Here is a 20,584-nt window from a genome sequence, read left to right on the forward strand (position 1 = left end):
GCTATAGCAAGCACCACACAGAGCAGGAAAGCAGTGCACTAGCTGAAGGTATGTGTGTGGGGCCTGCATTAACTCTTCGGACACACTTTTAAAGGGCCCGCGTTTTTAAAGGAGACACGCTTTTAAGGGCCTCCGCGACGGCGTGACCTATTCCCTCTCATCATCAGGGCCCACCCACCACAAGGCATTTCCCCGATATCACGCCAGGGCCAGGCCAGACAGACCCTGGCAGGGACAGGGACTAATGAAGGAGGCAGGAGCTGGGGGCGGGCCTACCGCAAGAATCTCCGCTATACTGGTGCCTCAGTCCGAGCCTGTGTGTGCTGTCTGTGTGATGCTTGTATGGTGTTTATGAAATGTTTGTGTGTTGTGTGTGGTGGTGCGGCCCCTTTAGCAGCGACTCTTTGGCGCTGTCGCTATAATCCGTCCCTGTCAACCACAACTGTTGTTTTCCCCTCCGCACTTTTACTTTCACCTTCACATTTCTCCATTATATGTATAGAGCCTAAGAGCCTAACTTCGGGGGCATCTCGTGATGGGGGGACGCAAGCAAGATTTAACGTGTGCAGTATTCTGCTCCTGTGGGTGGAGAGGCGGCGTGCCAAATTTCACCTAAATCGGGCGAGAACTGTGGATTTGTATAGAGCGGGCTACTACAGATTTCACATTTCCCCATTATATGTATAGGGCCTAAGTTCGGGGGCCCCAATTTCATGACGGGGGGACGCTAGCGAGATGTAACGTGCACAGTATTCTGCTCCTGTGGGTGGAGAGGAGGCGTGCCAAATTTCATCCAAATCGTGCGAGAACTGTAGATTTGTATAGAGCGGGCTACTACAGATTTTGAGTTTTATATATATAGTGTAAGGTAGCGCTTGTTATTAAGGTAGGGGACACATGCTAGGCAGCCAAATAACAAGGTCCGGCACGGGTTTCTCATATAACTCCAGCAGTCCATGTGGTTTATTAAGTATCATAAACCATGAATAAGCAACAGAAAGTTCAAATCAACAGCATAGCGTCCATGACAGAGCTCCACTCTGTTAACCCTGTAGTCACGCAGGTTATGCAATGTCCAATACACAGGCTCCCTAGCCTCACCCCGTGGCCGGGTTACCTCATGGTTGCTTCACCACACTGCAGACGTCCATTCCCTCCCCTGGGACCTCTCAGGCACTTGCAGCCATTAAACACAGCGTCCACACATGCTGTTAGGAAGGCAGCCATATCTTCCTCATTCGGTCTCAAGTCAGCCCAGACGAGACCTTTCATACGGACCAACCGGGTCCAAGCATTCACTCATGTGACCTACCCTAGCCACCTTATATGGTCCGTAGCCACACCCACCGGATCACATGGCAATGACCTCATCACAGGTCCTTCAATCATTCACACACATATACGTTACTATGGAATTCTAGATACCCGCCCCTAGGTGGGTTTGTAGGTAGCTGGTTCTGCCAGTCTCACCAGCTACCTGGAAAGCTCTCCCTGACACAGTGTAACGAAAGCTCAGCAGTACCTCTGCTGATCAACACACATATTCAAGCTTCCATCCCAAGGCCACCTACCTTGGGGTACATAACGATCATTAAGCATCCTGCCACTCATCCTCTCTCCTGGGACACCCACACACCGCCCCCTAGCGGACACAGTGCTCACTACACCACAATAGATAATGACAACCCAAAACATCCAAATGACCCTGATCAAACGTTCACATAACCCATTTCTTAATACCGTGCATTGCCCCCTCTAACATCAATGACAGCTTGAAGTCTTTTGTGGTAGTTCTAGATGAGGTTCTTTATTTTCTCAGATGGTAAAGCTGCCCATTGTTCTTGGCAAAAAGCCTGCAGTTCCTGTAAATTCCTGGGCTGTCTAGCATGAACTGTGCGCTTGAGAACTCCCCAGAGTGGATCAATGATATTGAGGTCAGGAAACTGAGATGGCCACTCCAGAACCTTCACTTTGTTCTGCTGTAGCCAATGACAGGTTGACTTGGCCTTGTGTCTTGAATCATTGTCAAGTTGAAACGTCCAAGTACGTCCCATGCGCAGTTTCCGGGCTCATGATTGCAAATTTACCTCCAGTATTTGCTAATAACGTGCTGCATTCATCTTTCCTTCAACTGTAACCAATTTTTATATGGATTTGTAGCACACACATACCGAAAACATCAGTGATCCACCTCCGTGCTTTACAGTAGGAATGGTGTTCCTTTCATCATAGGCCTTGTTGACCTCTCTCTCCAAAAGTAACGTTTATGGTTGTGGCCAAAAAGTTCAATTTTTGTCTCAATACTCCAAATTATTTTGTTACAGAAGTTTTGAGGCTTGACTGTGCTGTTTTGCATATTGTAGGTGAGATACTCTGTGGCATTTGCACAGTAATGGGTTTCTTTTGACAACTCAACCATGCAGCCCATTTTTCTTCAAGTACCTCCTAACTGTGTATCTTGAAACAGCCACACCGCTAGTTTTCAGAGAGTCTAGTATTTCAGCTGATGTTATTTTTGGTTTTTTCTTTGCATCCCGAACAGTTTTCCTGGCAGTTGTGGACAAAATTTTTGTTGGTCTACCTGACCGTGGTTTTGCTTTACAGAGCCCCCTGATTTTTCATTTGTTAATCACACTTTGAACGCTGCTGACTGGCATTATCAATTCCTTGGATATCTTTTTATATCCCTTTTCTGTTTTATACAGTTCAACTTCCTTTTCCTATAGATCCATTGACAATTTTTTTGTTTTCCCCATGACTCAAAATCCAGAAACGTCAGTGGCTGGATGAAAGATGGAAGAGTCTGTCTGGATCCCAGAAACTCACTCAGCTTTTATGTACGCACACTGATTACAAGTAAACAGGTCACAGGTGAGGATGTTACCTACTGTACCTTTTAAACCCATTTGTGTCAACTTCTGTGCATGTTATCAGGCCAAAATCACCAGAGTATGTGAACTTTTGATCAGGGTCATTTGGATGTTTAGGGTTTTCTTTATGATTTAAAAAGAGAAAACATAGCAGTTTGACAATAAATGGCTTCACCCACCCGACCACTAACCATGAGTGGAGAAAAAGTTTTGGCGTAAAATCCTGTGTTGTGGAACATCCGTGTCTCCTCAAACCGACGGGCTCTAGTCGGTGAGTGGGTAGGAGACCGAATCCGGATCACCTAGACACTCTTCCATGTTAGGGGTTGAGGTCCTGCCGGTTAGACATATGTGGATACGGGGTGGCAGTACACGCCGTACTCATAGTCTCTTCGTGGGAGTACAATTGTGACTGTTCACACTGTATCCCTTCAGAGGTGAAGGACAAGATCCATCTAAAAAGAAACAATGGACACTGAGGTAGATATGGGTCTACAGAAAGAACCGTGTCCACCTCCTACTGACACTAAGCTAAAACTGATTAACCTAGTGCCAGTTGGTGGGATGTATACTGCAGCGGAGGAGCTAACTTTTTTTGTGCATAGTGTCAGCCTCCTAGTGGCAGCAGCATAAACACATGGTTTCTGTGTCCCCCAATGAAGCGAAAGAGAAAACAAATATTCTGGTGGGGTATGTAAATTTATGTAAACTTTTGAGCACAATTGTCCCTCCATTGGCTCCCAATTCCCCAACAAATCAAATTCAAACTACTAACACTGACCTACAAAGCCATCCACAACCTTTCCCCTCCCTATATCTCTGAACTAATCTCCGAATATCTTCCCTCACGTAATCTTCGATCCTCCCAAGACTTCCTACTCTCCTCCACACTTATTCGTTCCTCACACAACCGCCACCAAGATTTCTCCCGAATATCCCCTATCCTCTGGAATACCATGCCTCCACACGTCCAATTATCCACCACCCTCAGATCCTTCAAACGGAACCTGAAAACCCATCTTTTCAGGAAAGCTTACAGCCTGCAATAACCATTCTGCCGCCTCACTACCGCCTGAGTTGCCGCCTCATCACCACCAGAGCTGCTGCACCACCGACATTCTGTCTCTTCCCCACTATCCCATAGAATGTAAGTCCGCAAGGAAAGGGTTCTCTCCCCTCTGTACCAGTCTGTCATTGTAAATTTGTTTACTGTTAACGATATCTATAACTTTGTATGTAACGATATCTATAACTTTGTATGTAACCCCCCCTTCCCATGTACAGCACGATGGAATTAATGGCGCTATATAAATAAATAATAACAATATATATATATGTTATATATGTTAGGGCTGGCGGAATGCACCAAATAATAAATAATAGTAAAGTGCGTTCGCAGCCCCCGGGGTCCACCGTGCAGGGGTGGTAAACTGCTGCTTAGTAATGGCGGAAGTATAAAGCGGTATAGAAAAGGTCACACATGGGTTAACGCCACCCAGTGTGAACAGAAGCGAACTCTGTTAACTCACAGAGCCGCGCTACCGCAGAACATAAATGCGGGTGCCTGTTTAACTCACAGAACCCGGCCACAGAGCGCACAGAAAGCGGTCACAGAACTCTGCCCCAAGGACACGGGGTCAGAGTCCCTCTAGACCTTCGGAGCGCGCGGCGTCGCACCTGCGGATGCCATTATAGATGCTGACTATGGAGTATCGAGCACATGCACCGTGGCGTGCCGAGACACCGGTGGACACTGATGCCTGTCTCAGACTCTGTCCTACCTACACCTAAGCCTGGGTGCTTAACAGGCTAGGCTGCACAACATGTGCGTACCAAGGGTAGGGGTTTTCAATGAGTCATTCACCAGAGACATTCATACATGCATACACCACTCACTCCTCATAGTCTGATAATGCAGTCTATACTAGCGCATGGCCGAGCGGCCATGCAAACCTTTTATAGCCTCGTCCTTCCGGGACCTTCCTGACCTTTCTGATGGTCAAATCCGAGCTGGAGAAGGACCTGAGCATGTGACCTCCGATCTCCAATGAGAGATCGTCCCTCGGGCATGCTCAGTGGACTGAAAGGAGGACTTAGTCCCTGGAGTAGCTCGCTGCTGACCAGCATGCGATGCTATAGCTGGACCAGAGGTGGCAGCAGCAACCAAACCTACAGAGCTGGTCTGAGCAGAGCACCTAGATCCACGAGTCTGCTGAGCAGCCTCCTCTGCGGCTGGAGAGGAATGGGAGACTGCTGAATGCAAGGCTTGGGATTCCTGCTGTGCAGCAGCCAGGACCCGACGCCTAACATATATATATATATAGCTGTAAACAGGAGCAAAGATATACCAGAACACACATATGTATATATATGCATCTATAGAAGTACACAGGGGGAGAGATATACCAGAACACACATGAATATACATATCTATGGCTGCACACAGGAGCAGAGATGTACCAGAACACACATGGGTGAATATACACATATATAGCTGTACACAGGAGCAGAGAATTATCAGAACACACACGGGTGTATATACACATCTATAGCAGTACACAGAAGCAGAAATATACCAGAACACACATGGATATATACAGACAGCTCTGACAAAAATTAAGAGACCACTACAAAATTTTCAGCTTGTCTGATTCTTCTCTTTATAGGTATTTTTGAGTAAAATGTAAATTGCACTTTTATTCTATTAACTAATGACAACATGTCTTCGAATTTCCAAGCACTAAATTTTGCATTTATTTTTGGAAAATGAGAAATGGTCAAAATAACAAGAAAATGCAGTGCTTGCAGACCTCAAATAATGCTAAGAAAACAAGTTCATAATCATATAGAAACAACAATACTAATGTTTTAACTCAGGAAGAGTTCAGAAATCAATATTTTGTGGAATAACCATGATTTTTAATCACAGCTTTCATGCGTCTTGGCATGCTTTCCACGAGTCTTTCACACTGCTTTTGGGTGACCTTATGCCACTCCTGGGACAAAAATGTAAGCAGTTCTTCTTTGTTTGATGGCTTGTGACTATCCATCTTCCAACTGATTACAGTCCAGAGGTTTTCAATGGGGTTCAGGTCTGGAGATCGGGCTGGCCGCGACAGGGATTTGATGTGGTCGTCCTTCATCCACACATTGACTGACCTAGCTGTGTGGCGAAGGCGCATTGTCCTGCTGGAAAAAACAGTCCTCAGAGTTGGGGAACATTGTCTGAGCAGAAGGAATCAAATGAGTTTCCAGCATAACCTTGTATGCGGCTTGATTCATACGTCCTTCGCAAAGATTAACCTGCTAAATTCCAGCCTTCCTGAAGCATCCTCAGATCATCACCGATCTTCACCAAATTTCACAGTGGGTGCAAGACACTGTGGCTTTTACGCCTCTCCAGGTCTCCGTCTAACAATTAGACAACCAGGTGTTGGGCAAAGCTGAAAATTTCACTCATCAGAGAAGATTACCTTACTCCAGTAGTCTATCGTCCAATCCTTATGGTCTTTGGCAAACTTCAGCCTGGCTCTCCTTTGCTTCTCATTAATGAAAGCATTTTTTAATAGCTTTACATGACTTGAGCCCTACCTCTAGGAGCCTGTTACGAACTGTTATTGTGCGCACTTCACCCCAGCTGCCATTTGCCATTCCTTTTGTAGGTCATTTGATGTCATCCTGAGGTCACTGAGTGACATTCGAATAAGATGACAGTCATCCTGGTCAGTGGAAAGTCGTTTTCGCCCTCTGCCGGTCTGTAGCTTTGTTGTCCCCAATGTCTGCTGCTTGACCTTGTTGTAATGGACTGCCGTCTTAGAAATTTTAAGGATTGAGGCAATAAGACGCTCACTGTATCCCTCTGCTAGTAAAGCCAGAATTGAGCTCTTCTTTTCCTTACTCAAGACTTTTCTTTTCAACTCCTTTGGCATGGTTAAAAGTTATTTTTTTCATTCTTATTACTTTTGGGATATTACTAGCACTTGTTTTGCCATCCAGCTTGTCCTATTGCAAGAGGATTGTGAACACCACAGCAGGGTTTTTTATACTTTCCTTCGTTAAATAAGATTTGGTTCAGGTGATCGCCTAATCAGAAGCATATTAAGTAGAGTCATGTGTACTCTGGTTGGAATTCAACTGACACTGGAATGGAATGGCTGTCAGACACGTAGAGAAGCTGATTTTTATAAAACTGTGCAGTGGTCTCTTAGCATATATATATAGCTGTACACAGGAGCAGAGCTATGCCAGAACACACATGGATATCTAGTGATATAATTGTCTTTTAATGTTTTCATTTCCTGTTCTATCCAGATGTCACCGTATGCCAGAATTCCAAGCGGAGGAAGTTCACCAACCGCCATATTGGGATACCCAAGTGATGTGTGTCTCAATATGGAAACAGCTGCTGGTACCAACCTATTGAACGGTACCACCAGCGGAACACCGTCGCACCACACACACACTCTCACACACTCACTCTCACTCACATTCCCAGTTATACGCCGTACGCACCACACACACACACTCACATACTCTCACACCCTCACATTCACACTCACATTCACGATCTCACACTCACGCACTCACTCTCACACTCACTCTCACACACACACTCAAATACTCACACTCAGTGGAAGCCGGTAACATTAAAGGGGTTTTTCCACGAACGAAAGTTCATTTTAAAAATTGTCTGTGTCTGACCATGTACAGAGTATACCACATCTCCTGGGCAGGGGAGGAAGCAAAAGACAATACTGACATTACAGCAGGGGATCACAAAGGATTCATTTTGTGAGGTAAAATATTTCAGTGACTGTTTTTAAACAATATTTTACCTCACAAAATGTATACTCTGCGATCTCCTGCTGTAATGTCAGTATTGTCTTTCACTTCCTCCCCTGCCCAGGAGCTGTAGTATGTTCTGTACACGGTCAGACACAGGGGTGAGAGAAACAGAGCACGGGGGGAGACAGCTCAAACGGGACAGCACATGAAGGGAGAACACAGCATAGGAAGGAGAGAGACAGCAGACAAGGGGGATAGCACATGGGGTAGACAGGTCAAAGAACAGAGCACAGACGAGAGAAGTCAGCACATGGGGAAAGAGAGAGTGGATAGGTGAGTGAGCATATGGGGGGGAGAGATTCTCAATGCTGCAAAGCCTGCCCCCATCATGACACTACCACCATCCCGATGCGATAGCATCAGGCCTCCATCTAATATATATATATATATATATATATATATATATATATATATATATATTAAACTTTGTAAGAAAAAAAGCCAGCCGGCACCGCCGGTATCACTGCCAGGTATTGCTGTCAAACTCGTGCTGTGTTGCAGGCTATTACCAAGATCCTGGTGCTTGTCCAGAAAATACAATATGTATAAGTCCACAATCACAAGAAAAAAGGACCATAGCACTCACCAATCCAAATAGAAAGTCCACTTTTATTGGCACACAATTAAAACTTCATGGCCAGGAGGCTGTGGGAGAGAGTGAGCACGCACCGACTACGGCCGTTTCGCGCCTAATAGCGCTTCCACCAGTCAGTACTCTCTCCCACAGCCTCCCGGCCACGAAGTTTTAATTTTGTGGCAATAAAAGGGACTTTTTATTTGGATCGGTGAGTGCTATGGTCCTTTTTTCTTCTGATTGTGGATATATATATATATATATATATATATATATATATATATAGCTAGCAGTATACAGGAGCAGAGATATACCAGAACACACATGGATATACAGGTGCATCTCACAAAATTAGAATATCATCTAAAAGTTAATTTATTTCAGTTCTTCAATACAAAAAGTGAAACTCATATATTATATAGAGTCATTATAAAGAGGGTGCTCTATTTCAAGTGTTTATTTCTGTTAATGCTGATGATTATGGCTTACAGCCAATAAAAACCCAAAAGTCATTGTAGTGAAAATATATATTGTAGGGATTCTACTCGCTTAGGTGTGACGGGAGATAACCAGGAGGCACGTTCCTTTTAAAAGTTCACAGGGTTTATTGCTTTATAACCCATAAAGCAGCACATAACACAAGGAATAGCCTTTAGCTCAGGCGAAAGCAAGTATAAGTGTCCATGATTTCAGGCTCAGTCCTGGAGCCCCAGTAAACATAGGAGGCTTGTCCGTCCGCACATATAGCCAATATCCACAGGCGTCACCGGGTCAGCAGCCTCAGCACGTGGTCTTCAGGAAGGTAGCACACCTTCCTCCACTTAGGCCTGCCGGGACCTTCCACATGGCCCTATCAGATCCATGCGCTCTCTCTCATGTGACCTACTCTGGTTACCTTATATGGTCCGTAGCCACGCCCAGCGGGTCACATGACTCTGACCTCATCACAGGTCCTTCAAGCATTTACACACTCTTTCCAACAGTGCTTTAAACACACCCCCTGGGTGGGTTTGTAGGTAACCAGGTCCGCCCATCTCTCTAGTTACATGGAGACTTCTCCCTTACACACTGAAACAACACCTCAGCAATATCATTGCTGAACAACACATAAGTCTCCATCCCAAAGCCACCCACTTTGGGATACATAACGGCCATTCCGTATTCTGCCATTCATCCTTTCTCCTGGGACATCCACACAGCGCCCCCAAGCGGACTCAGTGGTTACTACACTACAGTATATGTATGGCCGGCAGTTATCTAGCATATGTTTCCAGGCTGCAGTCACACATATGTTATCCTGAGAAAAGGCAGTTTCCTGAGAACACACAGAATTGGGACATTTCACACCTCTGGTGCCTTGAGGGCAGATGCCAAATGGGACCTATTTGCAGCCTGACAATTTCTATTTACTATATTTGCTATGAGAAAGAAAACCTACGACAAGAACCTTTAGAGAAATAATGTATTCATTGGTAAAGGAGCCATGGTCCAGTCACAAACCAGAAAATAGAATATTAACATGAGAGGCTGGTCTAGAAATCTCATCTGTAGGCTAAACCTATAAATTAGGCCCACACACAAAGAAAGTTGTTCACAGATAAGGGCAACCAAGCTGATGTGATCCGTTTCATATTCACCCCCCCTTCCTCAGGGTACAGAATACCAGACTGCAAAGTTTAGATATTTCTGTAAGTTTTCTCCCTTTTATTTTTTAACTGTTTGCATATTTGTATGTCACTTTTTATTTCCATATTTTTATATCATTTTATTGTAAGCACTGTACCTTTTCAATTAAAGCTTAAAACTTTAATAAGTTTGAACCTTGTATGCTCTAAAGAGTCCATAGCCTTAGAGTGTATGACCTGGTGATTGGCATATAGTAGTAGTATTTCCGGGACTCATCGCCCGTGCGTTCGGTGAGTGGTGTCAGCGTGTATGAAGCAGGGGTGCGTGGTTTGTGTCGGGGTGTGATTTATGCTCCCAGTGCAGCATAGGACCGAGGTTGAATGTTGGACTGAGTGAGAGGAGATAGATTAACCCTTGCAGGTGCAACCCCAATTCACGTGCTGAGAAGTAAATTAGAATACTTTTGAAAAAATGATTTTAAAATATGAAATGTTAGCCTACTGAAATGCACGTTCAGTAAACGCACTCAATACTTGGTCGGGGCTCCTTTGGCATCAATTACTGCATCAATGCGGCATGGCATGGAGTCAAGCAGCCTGTGAAGTATCCACAATCAATGTTGGTCTTGGGAGCCATGTCATCTGCTGGTGTAGGTCCACTGTGTTTTATCAACACCAAAGTCAGCGCAGCCGTCTACCAAGAAATTTTACAGCACTTCATGCTTCCCTCTACCGACAAGCTTTTAGAAGATGGAAATTTCATTCTCCAGCCGGACTTGGCACCTGTTCACACTGCCAAAAGTACCAATACCTGGATCAAAAACAACAGTATCACTGTGCTTGATTGGCCAGCAAACTTGCCTGACCTTAACCCCATAGAGAATCTATGGGGTATTGTCAAGAGGAAGATGAGACACACCAGACCCAACAATGCAGACGAGCTCAAGGCTGCTATCAAAGCAGCCTGAGCTTCCATAACACCTCAGCAGTGCCACAGGCTGATTACCTCCATGCCACGCCGCATTGATGCAGTAATTGATGCAAAAGGAGCCCCGACCAAGTATTGCGTGCATTTACTGAACATACATTTCCGCAGGCCAACATTACGGATTTTAAAATCATTTTTTCAAACTTTTTTAAAGTATTCTAATTTATGGAGATAATGACTTTTGGGTTTTCATTGGCTGTAAGCCATAACCATCATTAACATTAACAGAAATAAACACTTGAAGTAGATCACTCTGTTTGTAATGACTTTTTATAATATGAGTTTCACTTTTTGTATTGAAGAACTGAAATAAATTAACTTTTAGATGATATTCTAATTTTGTGAGATTCACCTGTATATATCTATAGCTGTACACAGGAGCAGAGATATACCAGAACACACATCGGTGTATACCGTATATCTACAGCAGTACACAGGAGCAGAGATATACCAGAACACACATGGGTATATGTACACATCTATAGCAGTACACAGAAGCAGAGATGTACGAGCATACAAGGGTATATATCACTACAGAGGTGCACATATATAAACGCACACAGGTGTATATAGATCACTGCAGGGATATAAAATCTGTCTCTGTTCTGGTTGCTTTCATCAGCTAGCTCTTGGAGGATGTGCATCCATACGTGCCGACACAAGGTGGTTTCCAATGTCTGCCATCAGTCTCTCGAGCATGGAGTAGATCCTGGGCCTGAAGAGGGCATCATCCCATCAGCAGAATGAATATCTGCTCCACTGTGCCAGAGCCCTAACTAAGGACCTGCCATGGCTACTGGTGCGCATGGCCCGATGTCCAGTAGAGGGACCTGGGCTCACAGCCCTGCACTGTGCTGCTGTATGGGATCATTATTCTGCATTGAGCACTATGTAGTGCCCATAATACCGTCGTATGGAGCATTATATTGGGCACTATGTGGTTCCCATAATACTGTATGGAGCATTATATGGGGCTCATTATTCTGTATGGAGCATTATGTGGTGCCCATAATACTGTATGGAGCACTATATGGGGCACATTATTCTGTATGGAGCACTATGTGGTGCCCATAATACTGTATGGAGCAATCCATGGGGGTCATTATTCTGTATGGAGTACTATGTGGTGCCCATAATACTGTATGGAGCAATCCATGGGGCTCATTATTCTGTATAGAGCACTATGTGGTGCCCATAATACCGTATGGAGCAATATATGGGGTACATAAATCTGTATGGAGGACTATACTGTCCGGTTTCTGAGGTATTGCTATCACTCATGTAATGTAAGAAGTGAAATCTTTGGCATTGTACTATACCTATATTTCTCTGCAGTCTCTGTGCATCATAAATTGTGGTATGTGTTTAAGGGGCTCACTGAGACTCTTTCGCCCAGGGTCCACAAATACCTGGAGCCGGCCCTGGTCAGGAGGGCAGACACTATCTTCTACAAGTACAGATGTGGGCGCATAAGAGTCAGGGACTCATCAGTGAGGATGGCTGTTCCTTGCACCCTTTATTTACTGACTGCGGCATCCTCCCCCATTGGTAAACTGTGGATGTGATCTCCCTCACAGAGGGGCATTCATGCTGTTGGGAGCAGTGGTGCCTTGACACTTACCATCCCCGTCGATGTCATTGTCGCAGGCGTCCCCCTCTCCGTTGGCATCAGTGTCTTTTTGGTCATTGTTGGGCACATTGGGACAGTTGTCGCAAGCGTCTCCATATGAGTCGGTGTCAGAGTTCTGCTGGTCTTTGTTAGGGACGAGTCTGCAGTTATCCTGAAAGATGAGAGCGGACTGAGAAGAGACCCCCAATGGGAGGCACATGACCCCGTCCAACATGTGGGCCACATGGTTACCTCCACGTTCTTAATCCCATCACCATCGGCGTCCTCATCGCACTGATCCCCAATCCCGTCATTATCCGCGTCCTCCTGCCCAGAGTTTGGGGTCAGTCTGCAGTTATCCTGTGAGGAAAGAGGAGGCGCTTGGTAATGCAGCAGGAGGCCAGACAGAGTGGGGAAACAGGAAGGGATCTCTGGAGACTACACTGTGGAGGTCCCTCAGACACAGCAGGGTGACAGGGCCAAAAGGGATGCCCAGAGGCTACACAGTTGGGCCCAGATGGACCGCATAGGGGACACACAACAAGAAGGGACCACCGGAAACTACACAGCGGTGCCCCCCAGATGGGCGGGAAGACAGGGCAGGAAGGGTTCCTCAGAAACTACACTGGAGGTCCCCCAGACAGTGTGGGGAGACAGGGCAAAAAGGGTCCCACTGTGTAGCCTCTGGGGCTGGGAGACAGGGCAGGAAGAGATCTCCCAGAGACTACACAGTGGGGCCCAGAAAAAGCAATAAGACAGGGCAGGAAAGGACACCAGGAGACTACACAGCGGTGACCCCCATACAGAGCAGGGACACAGGGCAGGAAGGGGCCACCAAAGAATATACAGATGTGCCGCCCAGACGGGCGTGGAGACAGAGCAGGTAGGGACCCCCAGAAACAACACAGTGAAGGTCCCCCAGACAGTGTGACTAAACAGGGCAAAAAGGGTCCCACTGTATAGCCTCTGGGGTGGGGAGACAGGGCAGGAAGAGAATCCCCAGAGACTACACAGTGGGGCCCAGAAAAAGCAATAAGACAGGACAGGAAAGGATCCCAGGAGACTACATAGCGGTGCCCCCCCATACGGAGCAGGGACATAGGGCAAGACGGGACCAACAGAGAATACACAGCTATGCCCCCAAGATGGGTGGGGAGACAGGGCAGGTAGGGACCCCAGAAACTACACAGTGGAAGTCCCCCAGACAGTGCGGGGAGACAGGACAAAAAAGGCCATTCTGTGTATTCTCTGGGGCGGGGAGACTGGGCAGGAAGAGACCCCCCCCCCCCGAGACTACACAGTGGGGCCCAGAAAAAACAATAAGACAGAGCAGGAAAGGACCCCAGGAGACTACACAGCGGTGCTCCCCAGACGGAGCAGGGACACAGGGCAGGAAGGGATCACCAAAGTCTGCACAGCTGTGGCCCCAATAAAGAGCGGGGAGACAGAGCAGCGCGGAACAATCGGAGACTAGACAACAGGGCCAAGACTGAGTGGGGTCAAAGGACAGGAAGGGACCACTGGAGACAAGAAAGAGAGGCCCAGACAAAATGGGGACAAAGGGCAGGAAGGGACCACTGGAGACTAGACAGAGAGGCCCAGACAGAGTGGTAATACAGGGCATTAAGGGACCACCAGACATGACACAGCAGGGCTCAGGCAGAGTGGGGAAACAGGGCAGTAAGGGACAACCGGAGACTACACAGTGAGGCCCAGACAGAGTGGGGAGACAGGGCAGGAAGGGACCACCAGAGACTACACAGCAGGGCCCAGATAGAGTGGGGAGACAGGGCTGGAAGGGACGACCAGAGACTACACAGCAGGGCCCAGACAGAGTGGGGAGACAGGACAGGAAGGGACCATTGGACACAACAATGCGTGGCCCAGACAGAGTGGGAACAAAGGGCAGTAAAGGACCAACAGATACTAGACAGCGAGACCAGACAGTGTGGGAACAAAGGGCAGGGAGGGACCAACGGAGACTAGACAGCGACGCCCAGACAGAGTGGGAATACAGGGCAAGAAGGGACCACCAAACACTACACAGCGTGGCCCAGACAGAGTGGAGACAGAGGGCAGGAAAGGACCACCGGAGACTACACCTCAGAACCCAAACAGAGTGGGGACACAGGGCAGGAAGGAACAACCGAAGACTAGACAATGAGGCCCAGACAGAGTGGGGAGACAGGGCAGGAAGGGATCACCAGACACTACACAGCGGGGCTTGGAGACAGGGCACAAAGGGACCACTGGACACTAAACAGCGAGGCCCAGCCAGAATTGGGATACAGGGCAGGAAGGGACCACTGAACACTACACAGTAGGACCAGTCGGAGTTGGGATACAGGGCAGGAAGGGACCACAAGACACTAGACAGGGGGCCCAGATGGAATAGGGACACAGGGCAAGAAGGGACACTAAAGGCCTACACAGCAGAGCCCCGACTCCGCTCTCTTTACCTGGCGGCAGTGTTTGTTGTTGTCGATACACGGCATGGGCTCGTCGGGGTAGCCATCTATGTCCGTGTCTCGGCCACACGTATATCCGTTCCCGGCCCATCCAACATTACACTGTGGGGAAAGAAGAGAACAGGTGCATCAGATGCAGGAGTGGAGTGGAGGGTGATAGAATCAAGTAAGGAGGCTGCAGACGTGACTCGCGGCTCTTACTGCACAGGTGACATCCCCGTTCCTCTCGAACACGCAGTGCGCATTGACGTGGCAGGGATTGAATGCGGGCCCTGCACACGATTTCTTGGGTGCACATCCCAAAGACTGGTTCCCGACAAAGCCTGGCTTACAGGGGCCACACTTGTAAGAGCCCTGGAAAAGAAGGGCCCAGGATGAGTGTGACGGCGGTGACCTGAAAAGAGGAGCAGACGCGGAGACTTACTGCTGTATTCGTACAGATGGAGTTCGCTGCGCAGCCGCCATTATTTCCGTCATTACACTCATCAATGTCTGTGCAAACCTAGAATAAAACACAAGACATAGAGAATTTGTTAGGGGTGGAGATGAGTGATGCGGAGATGAGAGACGTGGAAAAGATGAGAGTCGCGATAAAGGTGAGAGGAGCGGAGAAGAGGAGTACATGAGAGGAGAGGAGAAGATGAGAGCAGCTAAGAAGATGAGAGCGGCGGAGAAGATGGGAGCAGCTGAGAAGATGAAAACAGCTGAGAAGATGAGAACAGCTGAGAAGATGAGAACAGCTGAGAAGATGAGAACAGCTGAGAAGATGAGAGCAGCTGAGAAGATGAGAGCAGCTAAGAAGATGAGAGCAGCTAAGAAGATGAGAGCAGCTAAGAAGATGAGAGCGGCGGAGAAGATGAGAGCAGCTGAGAAGATGAGAACAGCTGAGAAGATGAGAGCAGCTGAGAAGATGAGAGCAGCGGAGAAGATGAGAGCAGCGGAGAAGATGAGAGCAGCTGAGAAGATGAGAGCAGCGGAGAAGATGAGAGCAGCGGAGAAGATGAGAGTAGCTGAGAAGATCAGAGCAGAAGAAGTTGAGAGCAGCAGAGAAGATGAGAGGAGAGGAGAAGATGAGAGCAGCTGAGAAGATGAGAGCAGCTGAGAAGATGAGAGCAGCTGAGAAGATGAGAGCAGCTGAGAAGATGAGAGCAGCTGAGAAGATGAGAACAGCTGAGAAGATGAGAGCAGCGGAGAAGATGAGAGCAGCGGAGAAGATCAGAGCAGCTGAGAAGATCAGAGCAGAAGAAGATGAGAGCAGCAGAGAAGATGAGAGGAGAGGAGAAGATGAGAGCAGCTGAGACTATGAGAACAGAAAAAGATGAGAGCAGCGGAGAAGATGAGAACAGCGAAGAAGATGAGAGGAGCAGACAAGATGAGAGACGCGGAAAAGATGAGCGATGCGGAGATGAGAGATGTGGACAAGATGAAAGGCGCAATAAAGGTGAGAGGAGCGGAGGAGATGAGAGGAGCAGAGAAGATGAGAGGAGCGGAGATGAGAGGAATGCAGAAGAAAAATGGAGCGGAGAAGATGAAAGCAGTAGCGAAGATGAGAGCGGAGAAGATGAGAGATGCAGAGAAGATGAGAAGTATAAAAGACAAGCCCGACAAACCAGAGCCCCGCACACCACATATCAGAATTGTGCACCACAAACCCCACACTCCAGCTTCCCCCATGCTGCTGACATGTATTTTGGGCTCACTTGTTTGCTGGCCTTAGCGTAGTCGACGCCCACTCCAGACACAGCATTGCCCCTGTAGCCACGAGGACAAGCCTCACAGCGGAAGCCCGGAGAAGCGTTGATGCATTTGGAGCCGGTAAAACAAGGATTGGCGTGAGAGCACTGTGGGCAACAGAAGAGCATCAGGGTACAAATCCCCCCCAAACTCCCTTACAACCGTCCCCCAAGACACACCTCATCAACGTCTGCACAGTGCGTGCCATTACCAATGGACCCCGGGGGGCAGGGCCCGCAGCGATATCCGGGGTACTCATACGTCTCCATACAGTCCACACCCTGGAAACACGGGTTGGGGTTACAGCGGGAGCGGTGCTCATGAAACCCTGGGAAAAAAAGAGAATGTGATGAGCGCAAGGTGAGAATTCGTGATGAGAGAGCAAGGCAGGGGGAGAACGACCATGACGAGAGACGGCGACGTGTGGGTGGATCCATGACAAAAGAGCGGAGAGGGGGAGGATCGACCGAGAAGAGAGAGCGAGGCGAGGGGGAACCGACCGGGAAGACAGCGCGAGGCACGGGAGAGGCGACCATGATGAGATCGCGGAGGGGGGGAAACGGACCATGACAAAAGCTCAAGGCGAGGGAGAACTGAACGTGACGAGAGCTCAAAACGGGGGAGGGGGAACCAACCAAGACTAGAGAACAAGGAGGGGATCGAGTGTGATGAGAGAGTGAGGCGGTAGGGGAACCGACCGAGACGAGAGAGCAGGTGGGAAACGACCGTAAAAAGAGAGCGAGGCGTGGGGGGCCATGTCAAGGGAGCGAGATAGGGGAGGACAGTGATGAGAGAGCAAAGCAGGGAGGGGACTAACAGTGATAAGAGAGCGAGGTGGAGGGAAACTGATCATGACGAGAGACTGCGAGGCTGGGAAGGTGGGGGGGACCGACCATGACGAGAGAAAGAGGCGGGGACCGACCGTGATCACAGAGCGATTCAGGGACCAAACGTGACCAGAGAGCGATGCGCGTACTGACCGTGACGAGATAGCAAGGTGGGGACAGTGACGAGAGCGAGAGGATGGGGAGGTAATCGACCGTGACCAGGGAGCGAGGCGGTGAAGGGACCGACCATGACGAGAGAGCAGGGTGAAGATCAACCATGATGAGAGAGTGAGGCGAGGGTGGGAACGAGTGTGACGGGAGAGCGAGGCAGGGGCAACTGACCGTGACAAGATAATGAGGTGGTAGAGGGGTACCGACTGTGGCGAGAGAGTGAGGCGGGAAAGGGAACCGACCATGACGAGAGAGAGAGCGAGAAGGGGAACGACCATGACGAGAGAGCAAGGAGGGGTCCGACCATAACGAGAGTGAGGAGGGGACCAATCATTGCAAGAGAGTGAGGCGGTGGAGGGAACCGACCATGAAAAAAAAGCGAGGAAGGGGAGATCAACAGTGACAAGAGAGCAAAAAGGGGGGTGTGGAGACACGAAGGTCAGTGGGTGCTCTCGTGCCCGCCAGCCCAGCTGTCTATAGAAAGACCGCATGGACTCCTTCCCTGTCGGTATAATACTACTCAGACAACACAGTGTGAGGGTAAAACAGTGTGGCAATAATTTATTGAATCACCAAAAGACAATAACACATAGTACAGTCAAAGTAAATACACAAGATGCTGCAAATTACAGAGCCTCAGAGGTGTCTGTGTGTTAAACATTCCTTTGTTTGGACTAGAGCAGCCAAGACTGCGTCTTGTATTTCATACAAAGAAAATCAGTACAAAATCCTTCATCTCTGGTACCATATGCCTGAATTTTTACATAAAATGAACCGATCTATTCCTTCCCTTTGATGACGTTATGACCTGTTTATAGGTTCTATATTTCACATTTTTTGGGACTGTCCACTAATAGTCCAACTCCTCGCTAAGCAAGTTTTTGGAGTGGATCTCCCATTAAGTCCTCAGCTCTTTCTATTAAATATTTTCCCTGAATCAATTTCCAAGAGCTCCATTAGATTTCTTTTACATACGTTAGCAGAAGCACGCTGTTTGATTGCATGCCACCAATGGAAGCAAACCTCTCCACCTTCCCAACTAGATCTATATTCTCGCATCAAGGATATCAGGAACTTTGAATACCAGGTAGCCCTTCCTGACAATACTGTAGAGAGATTTAACTTTGTTTGGTCTCCTTGGGATTCCTTTTGGGCCATGTTAAATATATGACCTCTATGAGATAGCTATAACTAGGTTGTAACATTCCACATCATTTCACCCCTCCCCCCTTTCCTTTTGTATGAGTCTGTGTTTTTGTCTGTTTGTAAGGGTACCGTTACACATAGCGATGCACCAGCGATCACGATATGGATCGCTGGTGCATCGCTAAGTGGTCGCTAGTGAGCTGCCACACAGGCAGATCTCACCAGCGACATCGCAGGGGTCGGGGGTCGCTACTTACCTGTCAGACGCGGCGATCCTGACGTCCTCCCGCCCGCGTCCACGCGTCGCACGTCGTCACAGCAGGAAGCTGCCGACGAGAAACAGTCCAGGACGTTCTCGCGCGATCAGCGATAACCAGCGGGGGAGCCGGTCGGAGGTAAGTATCACATGTAGCGATATCGCTAGCAATATCGCTGCTACGTCACAAAATCGGTGACTTTACAGCGATATCGCAGTGTGTAACGGGGCTTAAGATTTTACCCTTTATCTACTTTAAAATGTTTAACTATTACTATAGTATAAGATTGGTTGTTAACCTATAAATGATAGTGAAAAATCTAAAACGCCTAATTATTTTTTCTTTTCCTGTAAAATATGAAAAATTTCAATAAAAAATTACAATTTAAATAATAACATTTCGAAGCTGGGTAGAACTAGTTTGAAAGGAATTTGACAGAATCCATAATTAACGATTTTGTGTTTCCCAACTTAAACATCTCCTGTCTTAGGTAATGTAGTGTAAGAATCCATTCCCACTTCTCCTTATCTTTGTGGATGTTATAAAAACTTGTCACTGGGCATGTGGGACTCAGACAAGCCAGAACACTAACAGACACTGGTTATGTGTCCTTGTCTCTGATCAATGGACTCTCTAATTTGATCAAAACTGTCAAATGTGTGAAATCTTTTCAGTTTCTTGTAAAAATTTCCATATAGGTTTCCACATCATCCCTTAAATTGGCATCCTGTAGAATCTCTCTGGGAACAGAGGAAGATCCCCCTTTCGTAGTTCACAACTGTCCTTCAGGCCATCATCCACTAGTCAGGAAGAAGGTGGGATGAGGTAATCTCTCATTGTTCGAGTATTCAGTCAATTAGCATAGTTTATCCTTCAATGTTTTTAGGTCAACAAGCTGCATGGACCGGTACAATGGGTAATCAACATATTAGCAAACATCAATTGTTCAATGACCCTACATCCCTGTCCTCCAAGGATAGCAGCACAAGAGGCTGCAACAAACATCAATTCAAGAGTCAACGTTCAGGCACATATGAACAATGGCTTATGTCTCCTGACCTACTGAGAAATACATCTGGCCCAATTAAGAATAAATGTTGTGTCATCACATTCCTCCCCCATCTTTATTAGCCTGACTTGATAGGCTTCCTGTCATTCTTCTCCTGGTACTCGGCTTGACCTGGGTAAAACCCTCACATAATCGAAGAGAACCAAACTCTTATCCATTGGGTCCACACATGACGTCCTCCGCATCCTGTGTTTCCTGGAAGCTAAGGCGTACGGTGTGGCACCACCTAACCGTGATTCTTCAGCTCGATGGTACGGATCCGCCAGTACCAATAGAACAACTCCTCCGGCTTCTTCTCCCTCTTGAGGCTCCGAGTCCCAATGCAACCAACAACTCCTGGATTTGGGCTGATTTGGACTAGGCACTTGATTCCAGATTGACATTGGATCCTAGATTTGGCA

General features: G+C 47.5%; 1 protein-coding gene across 3 annotated transcripts in view; it reads right to left on the reverse strand.

The window, feature by feature from the left end:
• The window catches only part of THBS3 (thrombospondin 3), a 138,039-nt gene that overhangs the window by 98,573 nt on the left and 18,882 nt on the right, over positions 1-20,584 (reverse strand). For all 3 annotated transcript variants that reach the window (XM_073552368.1, XM_073552367.1, XM_073552369.1), the window contains exons 8-14: positions 16,893-17,041; positions 16,680-16,820; positions 15,404-15,481; positions 15,181-15,333; positions 14,971-15,081; positions 12,764-12,871; positions 12,524-12,683 (exon numbers count right to left, since the gene is read on the reverse strand). In XM_073552368.1, coding sequence (XP_073408469.1) covers positions 12,524-12,683; positions 12,764-12,871; positions 14,971-15,081; positions 15,181-15,333; positions 15,404-15,481; positions 16,680-16,820; positions 16,893-17,041 — 900 coding nt within the window. The remainder of the gene's footprint in view (positions 1-12,523; positions 12,684-12,763; positions 12,872-14,970; positions 15,082-15,180; positions 15,334-15,403; positions 15,482-16,679; positions 16,821-16,892; positions 17,042-20,584) is intronic.

Source organism: Dendrobates tinctorius, unplaced genomic scaffold, assembly GCF_039654945.1.
Source record: "Dendrobates tinctorius isolate UK_male_01 unplaced genomic scaffold, ASM3965494v1 ptg000189l, whole genome shotgun sequence".
NCBI classification, from domain to species: domain Eukaryota; kingdom Metazoa; phylum Chordata; class Amphibia; order Anura; family Dendrobatidae; genus Dendrobates; species Dendrobates tinctorius.